The 22,919-nt window shown below is 43.9% G+C and overlaps 1 protein-coding gene across 1 annotated transcript in view; it reads right to left on the bottom strand.

The window, feature by feature from the left end:
* SPOCK1 (SPARC (osteonectin), cwcv and kazal like domains proteoglycan 1) overlaps window positions 1–22,919 on the bottom strand; it is a 313,109-nt gene that overhangs the window by 65,698 nt on the left and 224,492 nt on the right. Inside the window, exon 6 of the mRNA XM_054389068.1 lies at window positions 330–444. Coding sequence (XP_054245043.1) covers window positions 330–444 — 115 coding nt within the window. The remainder of the gene's footprint in view (window positions 1–329; window positions 445–22,919) is intronic.

Below are 22,919 nucleotides of genomic sequence, written 5' to 3'. Positions count from 1 at the left end.
TTTCCCTTAACACACAGGCTGCTGATCACTATTTTAAACCTCCCAAGTAATGTACCATTAAGCAGCATTTTTTTTCTATTTTTTTTAAATGACCATTCAGTGTTTCCATTAAAAATATTTTCACTCAAAAATGAGAACCATTAGCCAGAATTTGGGTGTTAGTTTTGCACCATTTCAGATGTTTTCTAGCACTACCTGACAGTGATTAGCTGTGCCTTAGCTTTTCCTCCCAAAATCTGCTAGTTAAGATATGTCTGTCTTTTTTTTTTTTAAAGAACATAGCAGGAATCAAACTATCTTGCTATCATTCCACTCATAGCTCAACTTACCAGGCTTCTCCATCCTGTGTTTTGAACTTTCAGGTCCTGGAATGCAGGGACAGGGCCCTTCACATCGAGCTGTGATGGCTTTTCCAGAAGTACAGGCATGAAACTCCAACTTGCACTGGAATCATAAAAAAACAGTACAAATACATTTTGAATTAGGGTAAGACATAAACCCAGCAGCTGTGAATTAAATGAGAAAGTGCATTTTGCAGTAATGGTATTGGACAGATTGCAAAACTTCAGTCTCTGTTGAAAATGCCATTGTTTTTATCCTCACAGATAACAACAATAACAGCTACTTCCCATGCAGAGTTTTGCACAGCACTCTGAAACGTGCCTCATAAACTGTTGTTATTATTTCCTGCTTAACTATATGGAATCTGCAGCACAGAAAGTTGAACCAATTTCTTTCAGGTCACCTAAGAGATCAGTGGCCACGCAGGGAATTAAAATAGAAACCTCCAGAATACTGTGTGTTTCCTATGCTGCATGACCATGGTCTGGGTGCATGCCATTTATCACCTGCTACCAATACTGATTTATTAGTTTGGTATTTTGAGGAGCTGGGAGCTCTCCACTTGCCCTGCAAGCAACAAGCTTGCTCTGAACCACATGCGTGAAAAGACACTAACCCTCACAAAGGTGGGAACAGAAGAAAATGAGCTCTCTGAACAAGGAGGAAATTTTCAATGGCTTCCACCAATGAGTCCAAATTGCCTTAACATTCACCAGCATCATCCCTAAACCCAGGCATCCATCATCCAAACAACTCCAGAAATACAACAACGTTGGAAAACTGAAGGGTGAGAATTAAACCACAAGCAGTAGAGTTCCCCATATCAGCATATTGTTACTTGTTCGTTTCCCTCCCCTCAACCTGCAGCAGATGGGATTTACACCACCTCCAGACAGTCACTACTCCCAAACCATTTAGGACAGCAGGACCTGAGCGGTATGGATGAAATGAGACAACTCAGGAGAAGGAAGATTGTAAAAGCATGCTAGCTAAAAAGCCCTGATTTATAACATCCTGACTGTTCATAGCTTTTGCTCTTTGCATCAGATATACCTTAGTGCTGCTGACTTTCCTCTAAGAGCTTTGTTCCTGTGTAGCTGTCCTCCGGCACTTTCTGCCCCAAGGGTATTTCCCCCAGACTGTGCCTGCAGACTGCACTGACACACTAATGGAATAAGAGAAAAGGCAGGAAGAAGCAGGACCCAAACATGTGCCAGGCATTCTCTTTGGCTTGATACATAATGAACTGAATTCAGTTCCATGGTTTTTTGTCATCTGCAAGCACTGATTTTACCAGATCTGGGGGCTTTTGGTGCAAGGGGGAGTTGTGCCTGCGGTGCTCCTTCCTGCAGAGACTGCCTCCTGCCAGGAGACAGACACTGGAAATGCTGGGCTGCAGACCCCCTTTGATAGGGTTGAGTCTTCCTATAGGATTAATCCCCTCCTTCTAAAGCAGGCCAGCATGCTTACACCACGAGGTTTGAAACGTGCAGCTCTTTGGAGAGCCGAAGCACACATAGCACAAGACCATATTGTCACCCAGCGAGGCTGCAGTGGGCAACTGGAGCTCATCCAGCCACAGCCACTGACAAAATCACAGCTTACTCTTGGGTTATTTTGGTGCAGTGGGAGCCAAGAGAACAGCACAGGATGTTGTTACAAGATAAATGCCTCCTGCTTTGAAAGTACTGCAAACATCTTAGCTTTGCCTCTGTTTGTTTTTGTTAAAGGGGCTCATCTTTGCCCAGGCTTTAATCTAGCAGCAGGAGACCATTATCCTGTGCCTACATCCCATTCTGCTGACATTATCTCCCAGCCATTCTGAACTTCAATGCACCCTGGTGGCTGCATGCTCTCTCTGATGTTCTGCCCTTCTGATTTAGAAAGTGCAGGGCCACACACACACACAGGTGCAAGCTTAGCTCTGCTGTGCACTGCTATTTTGCAAGGCTGAAAGGAATATAAATGCTTGGGTTTTCATCTGCTTGCTCTATAAATAGCCTTGCTTAATCTGTGCTGTATGGACACAGCACAAACACAAAAGAAAGCACATCAGAAGAGGATGGAGGATATTCTGAGTGCACAGTCCTGAGGGCAAGGACTTTTTCTGCAGACTATTCTGATCATCAAGATGTGGTTGAGGACACAGGCATAAATCTTCATCCTGCAGCTGGAGCTGATCATTTAATCCCTTACAGAACATCAACTAGTTACATATTTTATTATGCATAATAAATGCAAATTATGTATCTAAGTATAAGCAATTATACTTCAAATACCACCTTTAAGATGGTGAGGCCTGTTGCAAGCCCATTATTATGTGCAGTTAAGAAAGAGCGAGCTTTACACTTGGAAAAGGCAAGGGAAGTTTGTCCTCAGGTTTAAGAATGATAAAAACAAACAATCAAAAAGCTGAAAATAAATCAAAAAAGGAACTGCATAAAAAGGGCTGTGTCTGATCTGAATGGGCAGGGGCAAGGAGGAGAGCTAAACTTGAAGATCACAAGGATGTAGTCACACATGAGTAAATTTACACCTGTGACTAACCACCTCATATTCTCACCCTACTTGTGTGAGGTGTTGGTTTGCATGCATACAGACCTGGGGTGGCAGCTTGGTGTGGGAGGAGGGTGATACAAGAACTCCACTCATTTCAATATTAAATTCAGATAAGAGTGATTATTTTTCAACACCTAATCACTATCTGCAGCCAGGTTTTTCCCTTCCATAAAGAAAGAGCTGGAGATCTACCTTCCATGTGATGGAGTGCTTACTAGCTGTAACAACCCACAAGAGTAGCTCAATTTGGGGTTTAATGACATTGTCTAAGCCAAACTAAGTGATATTCAGAGGCAGTGGCTACTGAAGAGGTTTTGTGAATCACTAACAAAGTTTTGGGACTACTCATCCACTGGGTCTACAGTCCAGAAGGAGCCTGCTGGTTTTCCCCAGACCACAGACACTGAATTTGTATTTTTGTGGAGAAAGATCAAATGTCCACTTTGGTTTTGCCATCTTAATTTCATTCTCACATTAAAATAAAAAGACACACAGTAAAGGACAAAACATAACAAACAAAGGAATCATGGAATACGTGTGGTTGGAAGAGTCCTCCAAGCTCATCCAATCCAACCCTCCACCCAGCACTGAAGGGTCAGCACTAAACCATGTCCCTAGGCACTGGGTCCCCACAGCACTTGAACAGCCCTGGGCATGGTGATTCCACCACTGCCCTGAGCAGCCCATTCCAACGTTTGAGAACCCTTTCAGTGAAGAAATATTTCCTAATATGCAGCTTAAACCTCCCCTGGTGCAGCTTGGAACCATTTCCTCTAGTCCTGTCACTTGACACCAAAGGGAAGATGCTGCCCTCTCCTTGCTCCAGCTTCCCTGCAAGTAGTTGCAGAGAGCAATCCAACCTGCCAGGCTTCAGCACCAAAAGCACATTACAATAGCTTGCAGACAAGAACCATGAAAGCTCCTTGCAGTGGTTCTACACAGGACTCACTGGGAGCAGTCCCAGAGTCTACCTTGATTCCCTGCTGAGCTTTTCTCCTAGCACAGCTCCCTGGGTCCTGCCAAGCTTCATATTTCTCTGCTACCTCCCTGATGCTTGAACTGCATTTGTTTACTATGAACCCCAAGGCCCACATAAACATCTCTAAAGTATTTTACTGCAAATGGAAAACCAGCTCTGTTATTTGTTGTTAAATGTATATGGAGATCAATAAAATATATGAAGGGAGAAATGGTTGAACATATTCATGGAAAATTCATAAATTAATTTATTCAACTAAGATGTGGGAAATTACTGCAGAGTGTGTTTTGGCTAAAGTGTTCCCCTGAGAATCCACTCTTGTATAATGATTCCCTCTTTATTGTCAGTGAATCCACAGCAATGTGTTTTGCATAAGCATTCACATTTGAGGGGGAAAGAAAATGGCTACATAAAATTTATTCCCTGCTATTTTATTCCAGTCTGTCAGTTACCAGCCTGTAGTCCCTGCTAGAGTAGAATCTAGATATTTGTTTTAATGATGTAATAAACCAGTGGATCTCTGTCTTTATGCTGCCTTTCAACTTTTGGCAGCCAGGTTTTGAGCTGAGCTGCATGGAGTGATGTTGCTGAGTAAGTTCCCGTGATCCCTTACACAAGGCTGTACAGCTGACTAATGAGTGCCTATGTCAACAGACTAGAGCAGCCCCCACACCACACTAATGCCTTGAAGATCTTTGCATCCTGACACAAGGAACTCAGGTATTGGCTTAAAATGCAGCTAGGTAAGGCAGCAGTGGGGTGAAACAGGGTTCAGCAGTGCTCAGGTACCCAGACCAGCTTGCCTCCCACCTGCTATTGAGTGAAGTGCATCTCTGTGCTCTGATGCAAAGCTGAACTCCCTCTGGCAGCCAGTCAGCTAGTGGGGAAGCCAGCAGCTTAGGATGCTGCTTCTACCAGCAGATACCCAGCTGAGATCAGCTAATGCTCCCCCTACCAGAGAGGAGCAGGCAGGAACACTGCAACAATAAACACTCCCACCAGCAGAGATGGGCTTGGTGCACACTGACAACCTTTGCTGAACTAACTGTGCCTTGCTGGGATGAAGACTGGCAGCTCACTCAGCAATGCCCATGAATGGCCCTTTCTTCACTGGGATTCTAACTACAATAGAGATAGGTAAATTCTGCCAGATCCTAGCCCTGACAGCACCTTTCACAGGGAATGAAGCCATAACTGAGAACCTCTGCAGGTACCCCAGCCAGCTTGGGACAAGCTCTGTGCCTAACATTCCTCCTGCTCACAGCACCACGAAGAGGACAGACAAGTGATAACAGCAGAGGAGGGGATGAGGAGAGAGCATGCTTCAGCAGATGAAAAACTCCAAGACTCTAATTTGTTCTTGACACAAAATTTATAATACAAAAATCCATCATTTAAAATTTCCTGTAGTTATGCTAATAAAGGAGAAAATGTCAGCTTCCAACCTTCTACTGCTTCTGTCATTAATTGAAGTGCAAATTCAAAAGGAGACAAGCACAGTGCTGTTGTTGGGAGTATGCAGGAATTAACAGACAATACACATGATGAAGATACTGCCACAAAGTCTCTCTCTCAAAAGGCTGGAAAATGGAATAGGAAGTTAATTTCTATAGTATTCCAGTTACAAGTGTGTTAACCCCCTGAAATGTTACATCTTACCAACAGCAGTGGCTCTGAAACTGCTGTTGAACAGCTCTTGCCTGGAAGTTGCTGCATCCTTTTTTGCACCCTCTTTTTGCACTCTTTTGCACTGGAATTCTTGGGGGCAGTGTTTGTTTTATGGCGCATCTTTTGTGCACTCCCAAAATGTACCTCCTAAACTCCAGATACAAATGACAAAAGCTCATTATTCCCTACCTTATCTTTTCCTTAGTACCTGCTGCTGGCAGAAGCAGCTAAAACTTCATGAAATTACAGCATACAGCCCAGAGTTCCTTTTTATCAGTAGGGTTTTGCACCTATCTGTCCTAGCAGATAATTAGACTCCATTGGAATTCAGACACCTATTTGAGAGGGGCTGTTTGTTTACATGCTTTAGAGCAGTGCTTACCATTGCTTCCTTAGCTAGGATTCTTATCAGTGTTTTCTTTATAAGCTTCTGTTTTCCAGCTTTCATTAGAAGGAAACAAAATTCACTACATTTGGAACACACTCAGACCAGGATATTTTTTTCTTTATTAAACTTAGCACAATTATAAGAAAGGTTCAGTATCTGTTCTCCAAACCCCCAAAGGAACATCACACACTGCACTGCCATTGCATCCTGGTAAACATGTTCATTAAAAAGTTTTAAGGGAGTTCTGCAAGCTTTACAGAGTCTGTAAAACATGAAATCCTGACAATCACTGCCCAGCCAGGCAGCTGGGAGGTGGCAGAACAAACCCTGTGAATTTGTGCTTGGAAAAAGTCAGATACTAACACAAATTTCTGAAATGCCTTCAAATGTTTGACCATGGGACAAGCTCCTGTGGTCCCTCACAGCTTCTCTCTGGCTTGCTGCACAGTTCTGCTGCTCTGCAAACCAGAGCCTTGCCCAGGCCTTGGGTAAGGAAAGGAGCTGCATTGAGAGAGCGCAACAGAGCTCCATGCCTTAGGTTGGCACTGAAAATATAGACCAAGCTTTGCACCCAAGCCTTGAGTAAGCTTTTTGACAAACAAGGCTGTTGTATGACCAGACCAGCAGTTTTGCCAAGTAGTGCAGTGATCTCATCTCCCTGAGCACACACTTGCTGCTCTTGATCAGAGGTCCCTTCCAACCCCTGACATTCTGTAATTCCTGTCTTGCACAGGCTCTGCTCCTGGGTGGGACTGGGTTGTGTTATTGCAGTAAAAATAAAAGAGAAGCTGACAAAAGAAACCCCATCAAACCTTGATTTTGATTAGGATAGCTAGCAGGTGAGCACACAGCACTTCATCCTTGCAATAAAAGCTGTACAAAGGTATCATAAAACCTGGAGTTCTAATTAAGAGCTCTATTCTCCTTAAGAGAATACATAGCTGCTGCTGCTATTAATGAGTCATGTGTGCATACAAGTGGTGGAGTAGACTCTAATTAACACAAACAATCTATTGTGTAAATACATAGAGCCATTTTTAAAAGGTGTGCTAGCTGCAGCTTTAAAGCAGATGTTACAGCTGATCAGCTCAGCAATTCCCCCTTCTGCAAGAAGTGACATGAAGGACCTCATTAGAGCTCAGGTAAGCAGAAAATATTTGAGAAAGTCTCTTACTGCACACATCTGAGGGGCTCATGCTTCAATCTGCTAGAAAAAGAGAATATCTTCCAGGTCTGGGGTCAAGCAGAAAGAGACCCAGGTTTCACATCAGTGGTATTAGACAGGCTGAACAGATTTACATGGCTGAATGTGGTAATGCCAAAAGGACTGATGCAGCAAAGCTCCGAGTGCCACAAATTGTTCTACACTGCACAACTCTGCCCCCTCTGCAATCCTGCAGCTCTAATGAGGGAGAGCTGCAGGCAGGACTTTACCCTCAGGGTAAAATTAACCACGGAGCAGGGAGAAAGCATAAGACCCCAGCAATCCTAAACCTTACTCTGAGGCAGGAGGTCACATCATTAACATTGGCAGCTGCAGGTCCACCAAGCACAGGCCTCAGGTCCCTAAAACTAACCTTGCCAATTTAAAGACTTTTAAAATGTAAAATGTCTGATGCATTTTAAATTTTCCTTTTTTTTTTTTTCCTATTGGGTTTGGACCACACACAATAAGTCTGTTACCTGCTTTTGACCCTTAGAGCACAACTTTAAACAACTGACTGCCAACTCCAGAGCAACTGGAAAGAGAGGAGTTCTGTCTTCCAGGAAGAGAAAAATCTTTTCCTAGCCTGGGCTTTCACAACCAAGCAAACCTGAGATAAGGGACAGCTATCATGCAAGTCAGGATGGCATTAATTGCACGCTTTGTAGCTCTGCACTATAGTTAGAACTGCGCACACACACCTCTAAAAATAGGTTTCAACTTCTCAGCAGAAGAGCAGAAAGGGCTTCTCCTTTTCATTCAAGTCAAAGGCTTGATTTAGAAAACAAAGAGCCTGACTGCTCAGGAAAGGGTCAGCTTTGCTCCTTGGAAAAGTTCAGGCCTCTTTCTTGCCTTCGCATTAGCTCATGAGAGATCCTAAAAGAGAGCCTGTGACCATGGGGTACAAATCCTACACACCCTGGCCAGAAGAAGGGGGAGAGCCATGGGGAAAGCACACCAGCAGCAAGCTCTCAGGACAGTGGCTGGAGGCACTACCCAGCAGTGTAGAAATGCAGGGTGATGGACCAGCTGAAGCTACAACTCTGGAGGAAAATACCTGCCCACACTTCCATCAGAACACAGGTTCCTAAGTGTTTGGCCGTTAACTCGTTTGTGAGGCACTACTTGGCTGATCTTTCATATTTGTAATTGGACTTTAAGTAGCCCAAAGCTTTGCATTTAAATGTTACCCTGCTGGTTAAAACTACCCAAAGAACAAAGGTCTACAGACAAAAAAAATTACAGCCATTTCCCAAATTGACTGATAGCTGAGGAGTTCTCAGGGTGACTGCTTGGAGGCATGTTGAACCATTTCAATGTTTGAATGGCAGGACTGCAAACCAAGGAAATTATCCTCTACTTGTGCTGCTGCAAACTGCCCTTATGGACAGAGCAAATTCAGCGAATTTCAGGACTTCTGGGCAGACCATTGAAGGGCAAAATTCTGGTTTAATATAAACCAAATTGCCCTGAGAAATAGCTGGCAATCAGCTCAATGTGAAGCAGGAATTTTACAATAAATGCAGTTAATTGCATCAGCTTAATGACATGGCATGGAAGGGCACAGCATTGGACACAGGAGATGGAAGACATTCCAGGGACCCTTTTTTTAATGCAATGAAAACAAACATTTGCTATTTTGTGAACGATCAAGAAAATAATTCTAGGCACCAAAATCTAGCCTGTCATATAGAAATGACCTTTGAGTTTGAGTAATTGAGATGCCAGTTCTGGAAACATCAAGGCCAAGGTGTCAGGGGCACCTCTCAGTTGTTTTATCAGGTAAGAATTTCAGGTGCTTACTGGGGCAGCAGGAATGGAACTTGACACAGGAGAGTCAATTTGTAAAAGAAAACTTTTGTCCAATGCTCCTTTTGACTTTCACTAGCTGAAGAAACTAAGACAAGTTAAAAGGCAAATGAAGACAAAGAATTTCTGTCACTATGAATGGCTGCCACGAAATAATGATACCCATCCCTCCCCTTCTCCCCAAGCTGGAACACAAAGCACCAGCCTGTGTTACAGCTGCTAATCATCCTGCTTTCTCCTGCTTCTACCTCCTGTTAGCTACCATGCAATGGCTCCTACAAGGGAGGCACACACTTGTCCTTCCCCCCATAACAGTCACATTCCTAGACTGAAATCTGGGCTCCAACCTGTGGCTTGATTTTGGTGACTACAGACTGTTTCCAAGTACCAAGGTCATGCCCTCCCTCCAGACTGTGCAACCTGGTTCCTTGTGCATGAAATTAGAAGCTGAGGTGGCAAGGAGATGATGTAAAGTTCCCCAGCCCCATGGGGCAGCTCTGGCTCACAGGTGGCACAAGGGCAGCTCTGCATCTGAGCCTCCTCCTCCCACACAGACAGGGACTCACTGCCACAGGTTGGCACCAACTTGAGGATCTCCATGGGATGCTTCTTTGTGTGGCATAATCATGCACTAGTGCCTGGTAATTACTGCTACAAACTGTCTTTGGAGATGCTAATTCTCTAGTCAGGAATATCTGCAGGATCAGAATCCAAATGCAAATGTAGGCAGCAATGATGGCTTATTTTTAAAAAATTCAAGATGTTTCTTGTGGCCCATGTTCTGTATTCACTTACTAAAGCATTTCCTGTTGCTAAATGTCTATTCCTTTTTCCTCCCTGCAAGATGTGCATGATAGCTCTCTAATGAGGCCCATTTTCTAGCTGCACATGGAAGTTTTTGCTTTCCAGTAGACTAGTCTGCCACATCCCAAGATGTGGACTTCAAAAATCACTTTCCTACTTCTTTGTTTGCTTTCATTTATCTACAGATATTACATTGCTTTTGTCTCAATGAAATCATTCCCTGTTCTAACTCCTCATAATTATGAGCTGAGAGTTCATAGCTAATAGCATTATTCAAAGTGGAAAGAAGCTATTAAAGTTTTTTTGTCTTTTAATAGACCAAAGGCATCTTGGTTTAAAAGTAAAGAAAAATCACAGGAAAACAACTGGAAATTTGGAACCATCAATGCTGCTTGAAATGTACTTGCCATGTAATTGAGAAGCATTCTTGTTCTGCAGCCATTTACTAATCACAGGAGAATGATGATTTGTCATTTTTACTTGCTTCAAATTACTAAAGGCAATTTAATTTCTCTCACAGAAACAACACATCAGAAAATATGAACATAATCAAGATGTAACTATCTGTGGCTCTGTGCACACAGATACTCCACTTAGCAGCTAAACAAGTGCCTGCATATGGCAGAGGGAAGGCAATCCAAGGCATTCAGAGCCCCAAGAACAGAATTTCCATCCAGGCAATGACATTTTAAACAGAGCATTTCAGCCACACCATGCAGCTGTACCAATCCAGATTTCAGAAGAGGGAAGACTCCCTCTCCTCATTTTTGTGCCCATTCATCCACACCTGGGCAAAAAGCAGCACCTGGTGCCTACTGGAAAAGATAAGCACATTCCCTTCAGGCTTAGATGAAATTGGCATAGTGGCAACAGCTTAGCATCTAGAAAACTCAATCAGCTCTCCCCCATCAATCAGTAACTGCACGTCCTACAGAACATAGGAGACTAAAGCAAAGAACTGGGTACCAGCATCAGGTGAGGGTCCTGCACTTCAAACTGCATTTGCAGTTATTTCATGGTGTCTGGTGCACCTGACAAGATGAGACTCGGGCAGCTATGGCTGTTCAGGCTGAGAACAGTTCAAGAGCACACTTGACCCCTCTCTGTTGCTACTACCCCTGCTTCACCTCTGTTAACACTGGTGAATGACTCACTTTTGTTCTCTGATGCCTATTCCTTCCCTAGCAAGCTTGCCACAAATAAGAAAAGCAGCACAAACTAGCATGTCCTGAGCAGGCAGTTGTGTGCTTCCCAGGGCCTGTGTTGTAAAGTGAGTTGGGAAAAGGAGGAGGAAGGACCTGGAAACATTCCAGAGCCTCAGTGGGCAAGGGTGTGGGGAGCTTCCTGAAGAGACTGAGAGGACCAGAGCCAGGCTAGGTGCTGCACTCTGGCCTTCTAAGCTTAGCTAGCTAGAAATGATTTCTTAACACTCACAGCATTGTTCTATTTCTAGAAAAAAATCATAACAAAAAAAATTGGTAAAGGGGGAAAAAGGAGACAGATCCACTGAAAGACCAGCCTGGCTTGGTTGATGACTTGGTGATGCAATGAGCAGTTGAAGTACATACTTCCTTAGTATCAAACTGAAGAGTTTACTCATGCCAAACACCACCAGGTCCTGAAGAGCCTCCTTAAAAGCAGAAATGTTTCTCCAGCACACCATTGGTTTTCAAACATCTTTTCTAACCAAACTTTTGGTTTTCCATGTGACAGACAAAGACCAATCTGAGCTTTTCTGCACCCAAAGAACATTTCTGCTAATAAATTCCAGGAGTCAAATTCTCTTCTCCAGAAGTTATCCCATTCCTTTCCCATCAAATCTACCAGACAAATGAGTTCACAACAGGTTTGCCCAGGTGTCACTGGCCAGGAGGTGGCCCTAGCTATGCTCATTCCTTGCTGCTGATGTATGAAATGAAGAGTAAACCTTCAGATCTCAGAGAGAGGTTTTTGTCTGTTGTTGTTGTTTACAGACAGAGCAAATCTGAAGTACTAATATAAAATGGAAAGCATCCTGCACTACCACTGCTCTGGCTGCTTTCAGAACAGCAACAAGATTGAAGTGTTAACATTCTTTTTTAATTGACTTCTCAGAAATTTGGTGAAGACTAAAATCAAAACAACAGCCAAACTAAACCCCCCAGTGCTAAGAAGCCCTGAAACAAAACATTTGGCAGCCAATAGCTAAGAAGCTTCAGGAATATCTTTTGGAGCATAGCAACCAGGGGAGAGTAAGCTGTCTTAAGCTTTGAAGTTAAAGCTTTCAGCAATGCTTCCTATTTCTAAAGGAGACAATAGAAACAAGGAAAAATTAACAAAGAGAAAATCCAAACCCCAGGCCTAGTTCAACACTCAGTGAATGGACTGACTGGGAAAAACAGCCATACAAAGAAAGCAGAACGAGGCTGTTTGCTCAGAAATCAAGTAACCACAGCTAATCCTTTTGCAGTATTATCCTGTTCTGGCCTTTATTAAATCTGCTTTAAATTAAAGATGCTCCCAAAGCTGAGAAACATCTCCTTTGATGTTTTAAATGACTCAAATAAGCCATTTGCTGGTAAAAGCTCCAAATACCAATTCTGAAATGGAAAAGAAACAAGAAACCCAGTCACTTTTCTATGCTAAGAGGGTGGCACATCTCAGGAAGGACAGAGAATTTAAGATCACAACTATTATGCACCTCAAGCATTGGAGGATCTTCTTCCCATACATAAGAGGAAAAGATCCTGGAATACAACTCACAAGCAGTTACCCAAAGCCAGCTGATCCTCTTGTTTTACAACCCTTACATTGTAGCAGCTGGAGACAGGGACAAGGAATTTTACATTAACTGAATGCAGGCATTGAGCTTGGAATAAGGTAACTAAATTAGAGCAAATCACATTTTTATTTAGCTGGGAGTTGGCATAATAAGCTCTAAGACTTCCTTGTTTCCTCTTCCTGTCAGGAACACAACTTTCAATGACTGAACTTCGGCAGACAATGCACAACATAAAGAGCAGTTTTCTCCTATTTTGACTTTGGCTGCAGAAAGGAGGCTTGAAAAAGATATTGCCCTTTCCCATAAAACATACAATAGGTAAAAGCTGAATTACCAACATAAGTAATCAGGTTGTCCTTTGTGCAAAGGTAACTGTAGACAGAGAAATGTAGGTAATTGATGGTTTGTGAGTTCTGATTACCACATGCCAATCTGCTTGATTTGGCAGTCACAACTGTGATTCTCATCGAGTTAGCAAAGGAGCCCTGCGATTACCATCATCAGGATTGGTAGCTTGCCCAAAAAGAACAAGTACTGTATTTGCAATCCTCACTTATTGCTGACTTCTCTTCAAAGGGTATTTTCTTGCTCAGTGCAAAAGCATTCATTGCATAGAGGAAATCATCCACCAGCCAGAGATGGCTCAGGAACAGAAAGCTACTCAAACTTAGCTGCTTCATGCTTTGATCATCACCTCCTTCAATGGAAATTGTTGCAGCTTTAAATGGAGGCCTGGGGAACTTGGGATTTTCTGCAAGACAGTGAGAAGTCTGCAGGTGTCATGGTTAAGTGCAAGCAAGCCACATGCTTAGTGGTTGGAGAGCAGCCAGACAGAAAGGGACCTGGGGGTGCTGGTTGATAGTAGGCTGAACAGGTGGCCAGGAGAGCCAATGGCATCCTGGCCTGGATCAGGAATAGTGTGGCCAGCAGGACAAGGGAGGTTATTCTTCCCCTGTGCTCAGCTCTGGTCAGGCCACACCTTGAGTCCTGTGTCCAGTTCTGGGCTCCTCAATGCAAGAGAAATGTTAAGGTACTGGAAGGTGTCCAGAGAAGGGCAATGAAGCTGGGGAGGGGTCTGGAGCACAGCCGTGTGAGGAGAGGCTGAGGGAGCTGGGGGTGTTTAGCCTGGAGAAGAGGAGGCTCAGGGGTGACCTCATTGCTGTCTACAACTACCTGAAGGGAGGTTGCAGCTGGGGGGGGTTGGGCTCTGCTCCCAGGCAAGCAGCACCAGAACAAGAGGACACAGTCTCAGGTTGTGCCAGGGGAGGTCTAGGCTGGAGGTGAGGAGAAAGTTCTTCACAGAGAGAGAGACTGGACATTGGAATGTGCTGCCCAGGGAGGTGGTGGAGTCACCATCCCTGGAGACGTTCAAGAGGAGACAGGATGAAGCACTTAGTGCCTTGGTCTAGTTGATTGCTTAGGGCTGGGTGATAGGTTGGACTGGATGAGCTTGGAGGTCTCTTCTAACGTGGTTGATTCTATCATTCTATGCTGACTGTCCTGTGGCCCTTTCTCAGTCCTCCCAGTAACGCTCTGGCTCAACAAGGTAACAATGGGAGAAAGCCATGGAAGCATAGCCCCCAGCACCCCCTCTCATCAGGAGCTGACCATGGCATTGCCTTTGTATCCATCTCCCTCTGCCCTTTCTCAGCTGTGTGAACTTGACCCAACAGAGTCTGAACCATGCAGATGCACAACTCCTTTCCCCAAACCCATTTCCAGCATGGTTTTGGCAAAAAGCCTTCAGCCCAGTGGGCACCTATCTTCTAGTCCTCCTTCAGCATAAATTGACAGGCAGTGATGGATACTACAGAAGGGGAGGAGGAGGAAATCACTTCAAACATTTTTAATTACATTGACTGTAGAACAAATAAATACCTCTGGTTAAGACAAACTGAATTACAGCTTCTTCTGGTTCCTTCTAGTTTTCATCACAAACAGTACATTATTTCCCTCCCTGCTGCCTTCTGGATTCTCATTAATCTTTCAGTCAAGATTGTATTAAGCATGTCTTGTTAATCACTATGTTCTTTGAGAAAGTTGACATAGAGATGACAAATGCTTATCTGAAACCAAACCAAAACAAAAAAACCCCACACAAACCCTAAACAGCAAAATCAAGCCCCAAACAACCACCCTCTGGTTTAATGGAGTGCATCACAAGAAACACAGAACTCTAGTTTACAACACAGGTTTGATTTCTGCTTTGCTACCTCTTAGTGAGTTCAGCAAGACTATGTGAATAACTTCAGCATCTGTCCTTAAGGGAAAAGAGCCTGAAGAAATCTAAATGCTTCAAGAACCTCCTCCAAAAGCTGAAGCAGTTTTACTGTTCTAATATGCCACTGTACAGCTTCTGTGCCTCCTAAGGAACAAACCTCTACAATTAACATTTGCTGCTTTTGCTCTCATGCTCACCATAGGTCAAGGCACTGCCTTTCTCCAGAAAGTTTATAACCTTGAGGGTATTTCTAGTGAGAAGTTGTAGGACTCTTGGTGCAACACCCAGTCATGCATGTTTACATCCAGCTAGAATTTTAGGGAGAAATATTGGATGTTCTATAAACACCAGGCAGCTAACCTCCAACTCTAGGCAGTTAATCCTCAACACAAGCCCTGAAGCAGTTTAATTGACTGCTGTTGATGGATTACATCTATCCTACTAAATATACATACTTCTTTTTTTAAACATTCAGTAAGACAATCATGCAATGAAATTACCATTTATATGACTCCTTTCATCTACAAAGGAGCCAAAGCCCTATGTATTTACAAGAGTATAAACACATACTACTGCTCAAGTGCAGCCAATTCTGCAGCAGGAAATATCAAAAGCTCTGCACCAGCACACAGTAATATGGCTTGTAGGAAGGCAATGATGATATTTAAATCCAGAGAGATGACAACACCCAATTAACCAGATTAGAGTACTAAGCATACACTCTAATACAGGAGGCTTTCAGACTTTTGTTATTTATCAGCTCCTAAAAATTCAGGCCACTACAGCATGACTTTAATCCTCCTGAAAATAGCTTTGCTTTTCTTGCATACCTTTCTTGATCAAGAAAAGTAATTCCTGGACACTATAACAAGCAAAGTAGTTCATGGACTGTGTCAGTTGGCCCAGACCACCTGTTGGAATCCCCTGCTTACTTAAAAACCATAAATCTACCAACATGGCAATTCTTCTATAGAAACTCACTGGTTCACACTACAAAATGGTTCTTGGTAAGTTTGACATCACTTGGCATCAAGTGGCACTAGATCCAGTAATAAAAACAAACCTGTTGTCTCTTAGCAAAAGGAATAGCTAGGAAAAAAAATGGTTTCAAGCTGCAAAAGCCTATGAGCAATATATTCTGTTAACACACACAACTCCAATTCTTATGGTGGGATGCTACAGGTATTCTAGAAAAACAAAAATTTTCCCACTGATTTCTGCTAACTCTTGCACATGCTGAGGCGTGCCAGGAAAGAAAGGGGCAGAAAAAGGGAAAGGAAAGAAAGGGGCAGAAAAAGGGAAAGGAAAGAAAGGGGCAGAAAAAGGGAAAGGAAAGAAAGGGGCAGAAAAAGGGAAAGGAAAGAAAGGGGCAGAAAAAGGGAAAGGAAAGAAAGGGGCAGAAAAAGGGAAAGGAAAGAAAGGGGCAGAAAAAGGAAAGAAGGGCGAAAAGGAAAGAAAGGGGCAGAAAAAGGGAAAGGAAAGAAAGGGGCAGAAAAAGGGAAAGGAAAGAAAGGGGCAGAAAAAGGGAAAGGAAAGAAAGGGGCAGAAAAAGGAAAGGAAAGAAAGGGGCAGAAAAAGGGAAAGGAAAGAAAGGGGCAGAAAAAGGGAAAGGAAAGGAAAGAAAGGGGCAGAAAAAGGGAAAGGAAAGAAAGGGGCAGAAAAAGGGAAAGGAAAGAAAGGGGCAGAAAAAGGGAAAGGAAAGAAAGGGGCAGAAAAAGGGAAAGGAAAGAAAGGGGCAGAAAAAGGGAAAGGAAAGAAAGGGGCAGAAAAAGGGAAAGGAAATTCTACTTCATAAAATAGTAGAGCAAAGCTCTCATATCTAACACTGCACCTTTTTTGCCCAGTTTTACTGGCCATTTACTGGTATATGCTTTTACTCCCCATTTACACCAATGTTACATTCCTTCCAAATGGCTGAGCTGAAAGCTGGTCACAGCAGTTCAGGCTGCTGCGAGGTTCCAGACAAAACCTTCCTTTTCTCCTCTCCAGGGCTGAGGCATTCCTGCATATCCTCAAAAGAACTCAGAAATTACCCTTCTAAATGGCAATACATCACCCTTCCTGCAGGCTACAATAGGAATGCTGTAAATTACTGCTGATGCTTCACCAAATTAGAAGTCAAAGATGACTGCTTTTTTGGAACCAGATTCTGGACTACTTCAGTATTAAGCCTTGAAACAGTTTCTTGCAGCTACAAGAGCTGCACATGGTTTCTGCCACAGTACCTGGATTGTCCAGAGGATGCCATTTTGGAAATGCAAGGTACTGAAGTATCTTTGCCCAGGTTCTGGTTCTGCTATTGAAATCTTGAGCACAGTTAGCCCCTGCTCAGAGGAGGGGCTGGGAAATTGGGTACTAGATGTAGTATAGGCCAACTACTGCAACATGCCTCAGACAGACACTATGATGTCACTTTTGCTCATCTGGATTTGGAGAGTGCCTAACTCCCTGCAGAATCAGTGACAGTGGGGTTAACCCAAGCTGATACGACTGCAGTTACTCTGCCACATAACTCACACCCACAGTGACAGGTAACAAACATGCATAGGGCTGACACCCAAATGACATTTGATCTGCTCAACCTGCAGACATGCACTGCCTCAAAGCCACACTAAGTTCTCAGGCTGAGCAGCCACATGTTTGCCACCCCCCTTCACAGACTTGTCCTCTTGGTTTTGTAGCACTGGCAGCTGTCCTTTGAGCTACTGCTGCTGGAAGGACCACCTTCAGCACTTGAAGGCTCACAGGTCAATTTAGCAGCAGGACTCTTTTGAACATCATGGATACTGAGCATTCTGATGGGTGGACATCATTGAAGGCAGAATTTGGGTGTTCAGTGGCTCACACAATCAAAGGGATGCACGTATACACATACCGAAAAAGACATTTAATTGCCACTCTTCAGTGCACTATCTGAAGGGGCTATCAGAAGACACTGAGATGAAGAATCACTGTCTTGATTTAAAGCAACACGCTTTAGAGACTGTAGACTTCACCTTTGTAGCACCTACTCCTTTGCCTTGGGCATCATGGTTAGTGTGGCTGAGTCCCCACTTCCATGGGGAGGCATTTAACAAGTCAGGGAGCCCTGGATCCCATCCCTTGGGAAAGCCTTTAGTCCCTTCTCCTTGTGACCACAGCCTGACCAGCCAAGAGAGATAAAGTCTCACTGCCATTAAACATTCTCCAAGTCTCTCCATTGTCTCATCTCAGTAGGGGGGGTTATCCTCATCAAGGTACCAAGGAGAGGACATGATCTGGATCATTTGGTTGAAAAAAAAAAAAAAAAGACATGAGAATGAGTGAATTGTGCTGTCAGAGTGGTGCTGAAGGTCAACTGCAGCATGTAGAAGTCAGCTGCAGCCCTGTGTGTAGGATCACTGAGGAAATCTATCCCCCAAGCAGAGTAAAGGCTGATGGTCGGACACTGAGGGAGCATGACTGATTTGCACAACTCCCTGAGTAGAAAAACATTTAATTTAAGAAAGATTAGATTGTCACAATCACCCCTGACAAGAATGCCTGTCTAGTGAAGCCTTGAGCCTATACTGTGGGCTAGCACTGTGCTCTAGCCCAGACCTCAAAAATATTCATAGTACAGCCTGTCACCAGTACTGCATTTCCCTGTCACTCTCTAAGTGTGACTGATTTGCCAAGATCAAGACTAAATTCATGAGCAGCAGCAAGGGCACCTAACATGAATTATACAACTGGCTTTCCTTCCTTCCTAGCCTCCTGGAGACACTCAAGAAACTGCTTTTCCTGCATACATTGCTCCTTTTTATAGCCACACCATGCTCTGAGTAACAATGCATGACAGCACAGCACACCCCTCTGCCTCCTCCCTGCTCCCAAAGCAAAGATGATGCTCAGCAACAAGGAGGCATTTGGCTATTGAATATCAAAGCCTGTATTAGAAAATGGATTGATATCATGGTGAAATGTCTTGGGCCCCAGGGTAGAATAAAACAATAAATAAATAAAAGGGGGGAGGGTTTGCAGTGGTGATGATTTGCTCAACTGAATTTAGCACAGAGTGCATGTTTGCTTAGTGCAGAGGCAGTGAAATCCATCTATGGAGACAGAAGAGCCCTCTGTAGAAGATGGGGGAGGGAGAAAGCACAAAAATAAAGGAATCAGCTGGTTAGAAAAAAGAAGAAATAGGAAAGGACATTTCTCTTTGCCTTCCCAAAATCATCAATACAGATAAAACTGAAGTCATTGAACAGTGCATCCAGGCAGAGGCTGTGGAATCTAAGGATCAGCTTTGAAAATTCCTAACACTGGCATCTCAATCATGGAATAGTTTGGGTTGGAAGAGACCTTTATGATCATTCAGGCCAACCATTAACCGAGCACTGCCAGGCCACCACTAAACCACATCCCTCAGCACAACATCTACATGGCTTTTAGATCTTCCCAGCAATGGTGACTCCACTACTGCCCTGGGCAGCCTGTTCTAGGGATTGATAAGAGTTCTGGGGAAGAAATTTGTCTCAATATCTAACCTAAACCTCCCCTGACACATTGTGAGGCCATGTCCTCCTGTCCTATTGCTTGTTACTTGGGAGAAGAGACCAACTCCTACCTCACTACAACTTCCTTTCAGGGAGTTGTGGGTGACCCTGAGCCTCTTTTTCTCCAGGCTAAACAGCCCCAGTTCCTTCAGCTGCTTCTCATAAGACCTGTGCTCTAGACCCCTCACCAGCTTGGATGTGCCTGGAGCTGAGCAGAAGCAGGGGAATGACTGTTGCTATAGAAGAAACACAAGGCTTAGAGACATCAGATTTTGGGAGGTGGCAAATGATTCTCCTCCCAAACCCAGTGTACAGCCCTAAGTCAAAGCTCTAAAACCAGGCAGCCAGGGATGAACAATGAATAGAAAAATCCAGACAGTGCTCTCAGCTCTCACAGCACTGAAAGATGATGTCCTGAGCATATTAACAAAGCAATAAATCCCACAGAGTAATCTGCTACCCTAAAAGCACAATGTGTGCTTAGTCTTGGGAGGTTTTGCCCAATGGAAGAAGACACTGGAGCTTCAGTGTCAGCTCACATCTCATCTCTTCTAAAGGTGTCTGTAAGTGGGTTGCTCGATTGACTGGTGAACTGCAAGATCCAATACTGCACTTGCAATGTCTCCTCTCAAGAATCAGAGGATACAATTTTAGGCACTGCTGGACTGGGTTTCAGTTGCCATGTCAGTGTAGAGATAATCACTGATAAGAAAGGAAGCTTCTTTCTAAGCCATTTCTACTGAAGTTTACAAGCTTCTCTGCAGACAGTTCCTTGGAAATCACCAGGCTCCTTCCAAGCTTTTGCACTCTCTGCTGGGTGGGGTTTCATTCCAACACTGAAAAACGTGTGACAGTGCAACAAGAGAACAGCATTAATTCAAAAGGCTTCCCATTAACAAAAGAGGAAATTATCACAGGCTCACAGGATGTCAGGGGTTGGAGGGGACCCAAAGAGATCATTGAGTCCAACCCCCCTGCCAGTGCAGGACCATACAATCTAGCTCAGGTCACAGAGGAATGCATCCAGATGGGCCTTGAAAGTCTCCAGAGTAGACTCCACAACCTCTCTGGGCAGCCTGCTCCAGTGCTCTGTGACCCTCACAGTAAAGAAGTTCCCCCTTGTGTTGAGGTGGAACCTCCTGTGCTGCAGCTTACATCCGTTGCTTCTTGTCCTATCCCAGGGAGCAAGTGAGCAGAGCCTGTCCCCTCCCTCCTGATCCCCAGCCCTCAGATATTTATAAGCATTTATTAAATCCCCTCTAAGTCTTCTCTTTTCCAGACTAAAAAGCCCAGGCTCCCTCAGCCTCTCCACCCCAGGCAGTGCTCCAGTCCCCTAATCATCCTCATAGCCCTCTGCTGGACCCTCTCCAGCAGGTCCCTGTCCCTCCTAAGCTGGGGAGCCCAAAACTGAATGCAGTACTCAGGATGAGGTCTCACCAGGGCAGAGCAGAGGGGGAAGAGAACCTCCCTGGATCTGCTGGACACACTCTTAATGCACCCCAGGATCCCATTGGCCTTCTTGGCCACCAGGGCTCTTTGCTGTCCCATGGGTAACTGGTTATCCACCAGCACTCCCAGGTCCCTCTCCATGGGGCTGCTCTCCAGCAGATTACTTCCCAGCCTGTACTGCAGCACTTTATTCTTCCTCCCCAGCTGCAGGACTCTGCACTTGTCCTTGTTGAACCTCATTTGGTTCCTCTATGCCCAGCTCTCAGCCTGTCCAAGTCTTGCTGGATGGCCACACAGCCTTCAGGTGTCTCAGCCAAGCCTCCCAGCTTGGTGTCATCAGCAAACTTGCTGAGCAGACTCTGTCTGTCCCCTCATCAATGTCATTGATGAAGATGTTGCACAGCACTGGACCCAGCACTGATCCCTGGAGGACTCCACTGGTTACAGCTCTCCAGCTGGACCTAGCACCACTGATCACCACACTTTGAACTCTATCTTGTAACCAGTTCCTAACTAGACTAGAAATACATTTTTAAAATCTACTTTTAGATTAGACATAAGGAAGAGAAAACAAAACAACAAACAACTTTTCAGTAACTTTCTATTTATGGAAAAGAAATGCCAGAAGTTAAACTAATACAAGAGCAGAAGAAAGGAAAACTTAATGCTGAAATACCAGGAAGTTGCTGCTATTTATCATTCAAATACTCTGCCACATCAGTCTGTGGGGTTCTTCCACAAGAAGATAAGTGAATAATTATTATTTGATTTATCCAACCAATACAATCTCTATTCTTCAGTCACTGATTGGCCTCAGTGTTGCTCAGGATTACCTACTACTACTATTACTACTTCAGAGTTCTGATTTAAATCTGAAAATGACTCAAAAAAAAAAAAAAAGATAAGGAATCAACAAACAGAAGAGGGCTGAAATTTAGATAACAATAATGCTAAATTCATCACCAAAGTAGCAATATGAATCACTCACACCTCTAAATCTACCACAACTGTAAACCTACCAGCTTTTTTTTGTCCCTTCATTCCTGAAGCACAGCTATCACATCATCTGAACCCATGTATTACTAATGTTTCTCTATTCTTGCAGTAATGTGTGAAAGCTGACTCAAAAACATAACAAACCATTCTGAGGCTTTAGGCTGTGTCAACATCAGAGAGCAAACCTCTGGCAAACACCCCAGGCTCACAGCATTCCCCTCAGAGTGGGGTACTGGGGCCTTTTGGAGCCTCACTTTTTGGCCTCCATCCAAAAATCCCAGCTTAAGAAACCCTGACCACCTTGCCTGCTAACTGCCCAGAGCTAATGAACACAACAGCAAGGAATATCTCTTCTTATTACACATTTCTTGATGCTGTGAGCCTCTAGCACAGATGGAAGTTGTTTGCAGCAGACTGAATTCAGGTAAGTCTTCTGCTTAATAATAAGCTGTAGTCAAAGCCATCAATTTATATATTATTCATTTTATTAATCTAATATTTATCTAATATCTCCCTGTATTTGACAGCAAAAGCTATCTGTGTTTGACCATACCAGCTCCTAACAGTCTTGCTTTATAGATGCATTTGGAATGAATCTTTACATGCTCTATTTCCTATTTCCATTTCACACAGAACAGCTTAGATACAGAAACAGATAAGTGAACACAGGAGCAATTAATTACCCTCAACCTGCAGCCCAGATCTTTTGGCATCAGTAGGAACACTTAGAGCTGGAAGAGTGGATTCAGTAAGTAAAAATGCTGCTGAAAAGCAAACAGACAAACATCTCTGAAGACTGAAATGTTCCCATCTAAGCCACACCAGCATAAAGATGATCTTTAAGGTCCCTTCCAACTCAAGCCATCATATGACCTTCAGGATAGTTTTATCCAAAGCAGTGACATCTCAAAGCTGAACAAAATCTGCATGTGAAAGCCCAAAAGGTTGACTCTGCCGTCCCTCAAGGAGGGGTGCAGAACCTCACCTCAACTCTGGTGTTCAGATGAAGTGGCAATCCCAGCATCTGGCAAGTTTGTTCAGTTGGTAAATGCTGGCAGCTTACAGCAGCTAGAACCAGCTTCCCATGGAAAGGATGCTGCCTGCAGAACGTAGCACTGACACATCCCTTGCTACCACACATGGTGATGTGTCCTACAGCACCACAAACCTTCACCCTTGTTTTCCTTTTAGCCCCTAGTCATATTTGGGCTAACCACATCCC

This window comes from Indicator indicator, chromosome 18 (assembly GCF_027791375.1).
Source record: "Indicator indicator isolate 239-I01 chromosome 18, UM_Iind_1.1, whole genome shotgun sequence".
Lineage (NCBI taxonomy): Eukaryota > Metazoa > Chordata > Aves > Piciformes > Indicatoridae > Indicator > Indicator indicator.
Note: the sequence above shows the minus strand (reverse complement) of the source record. Positions and strands in the feature narration are given on the sequence as shown.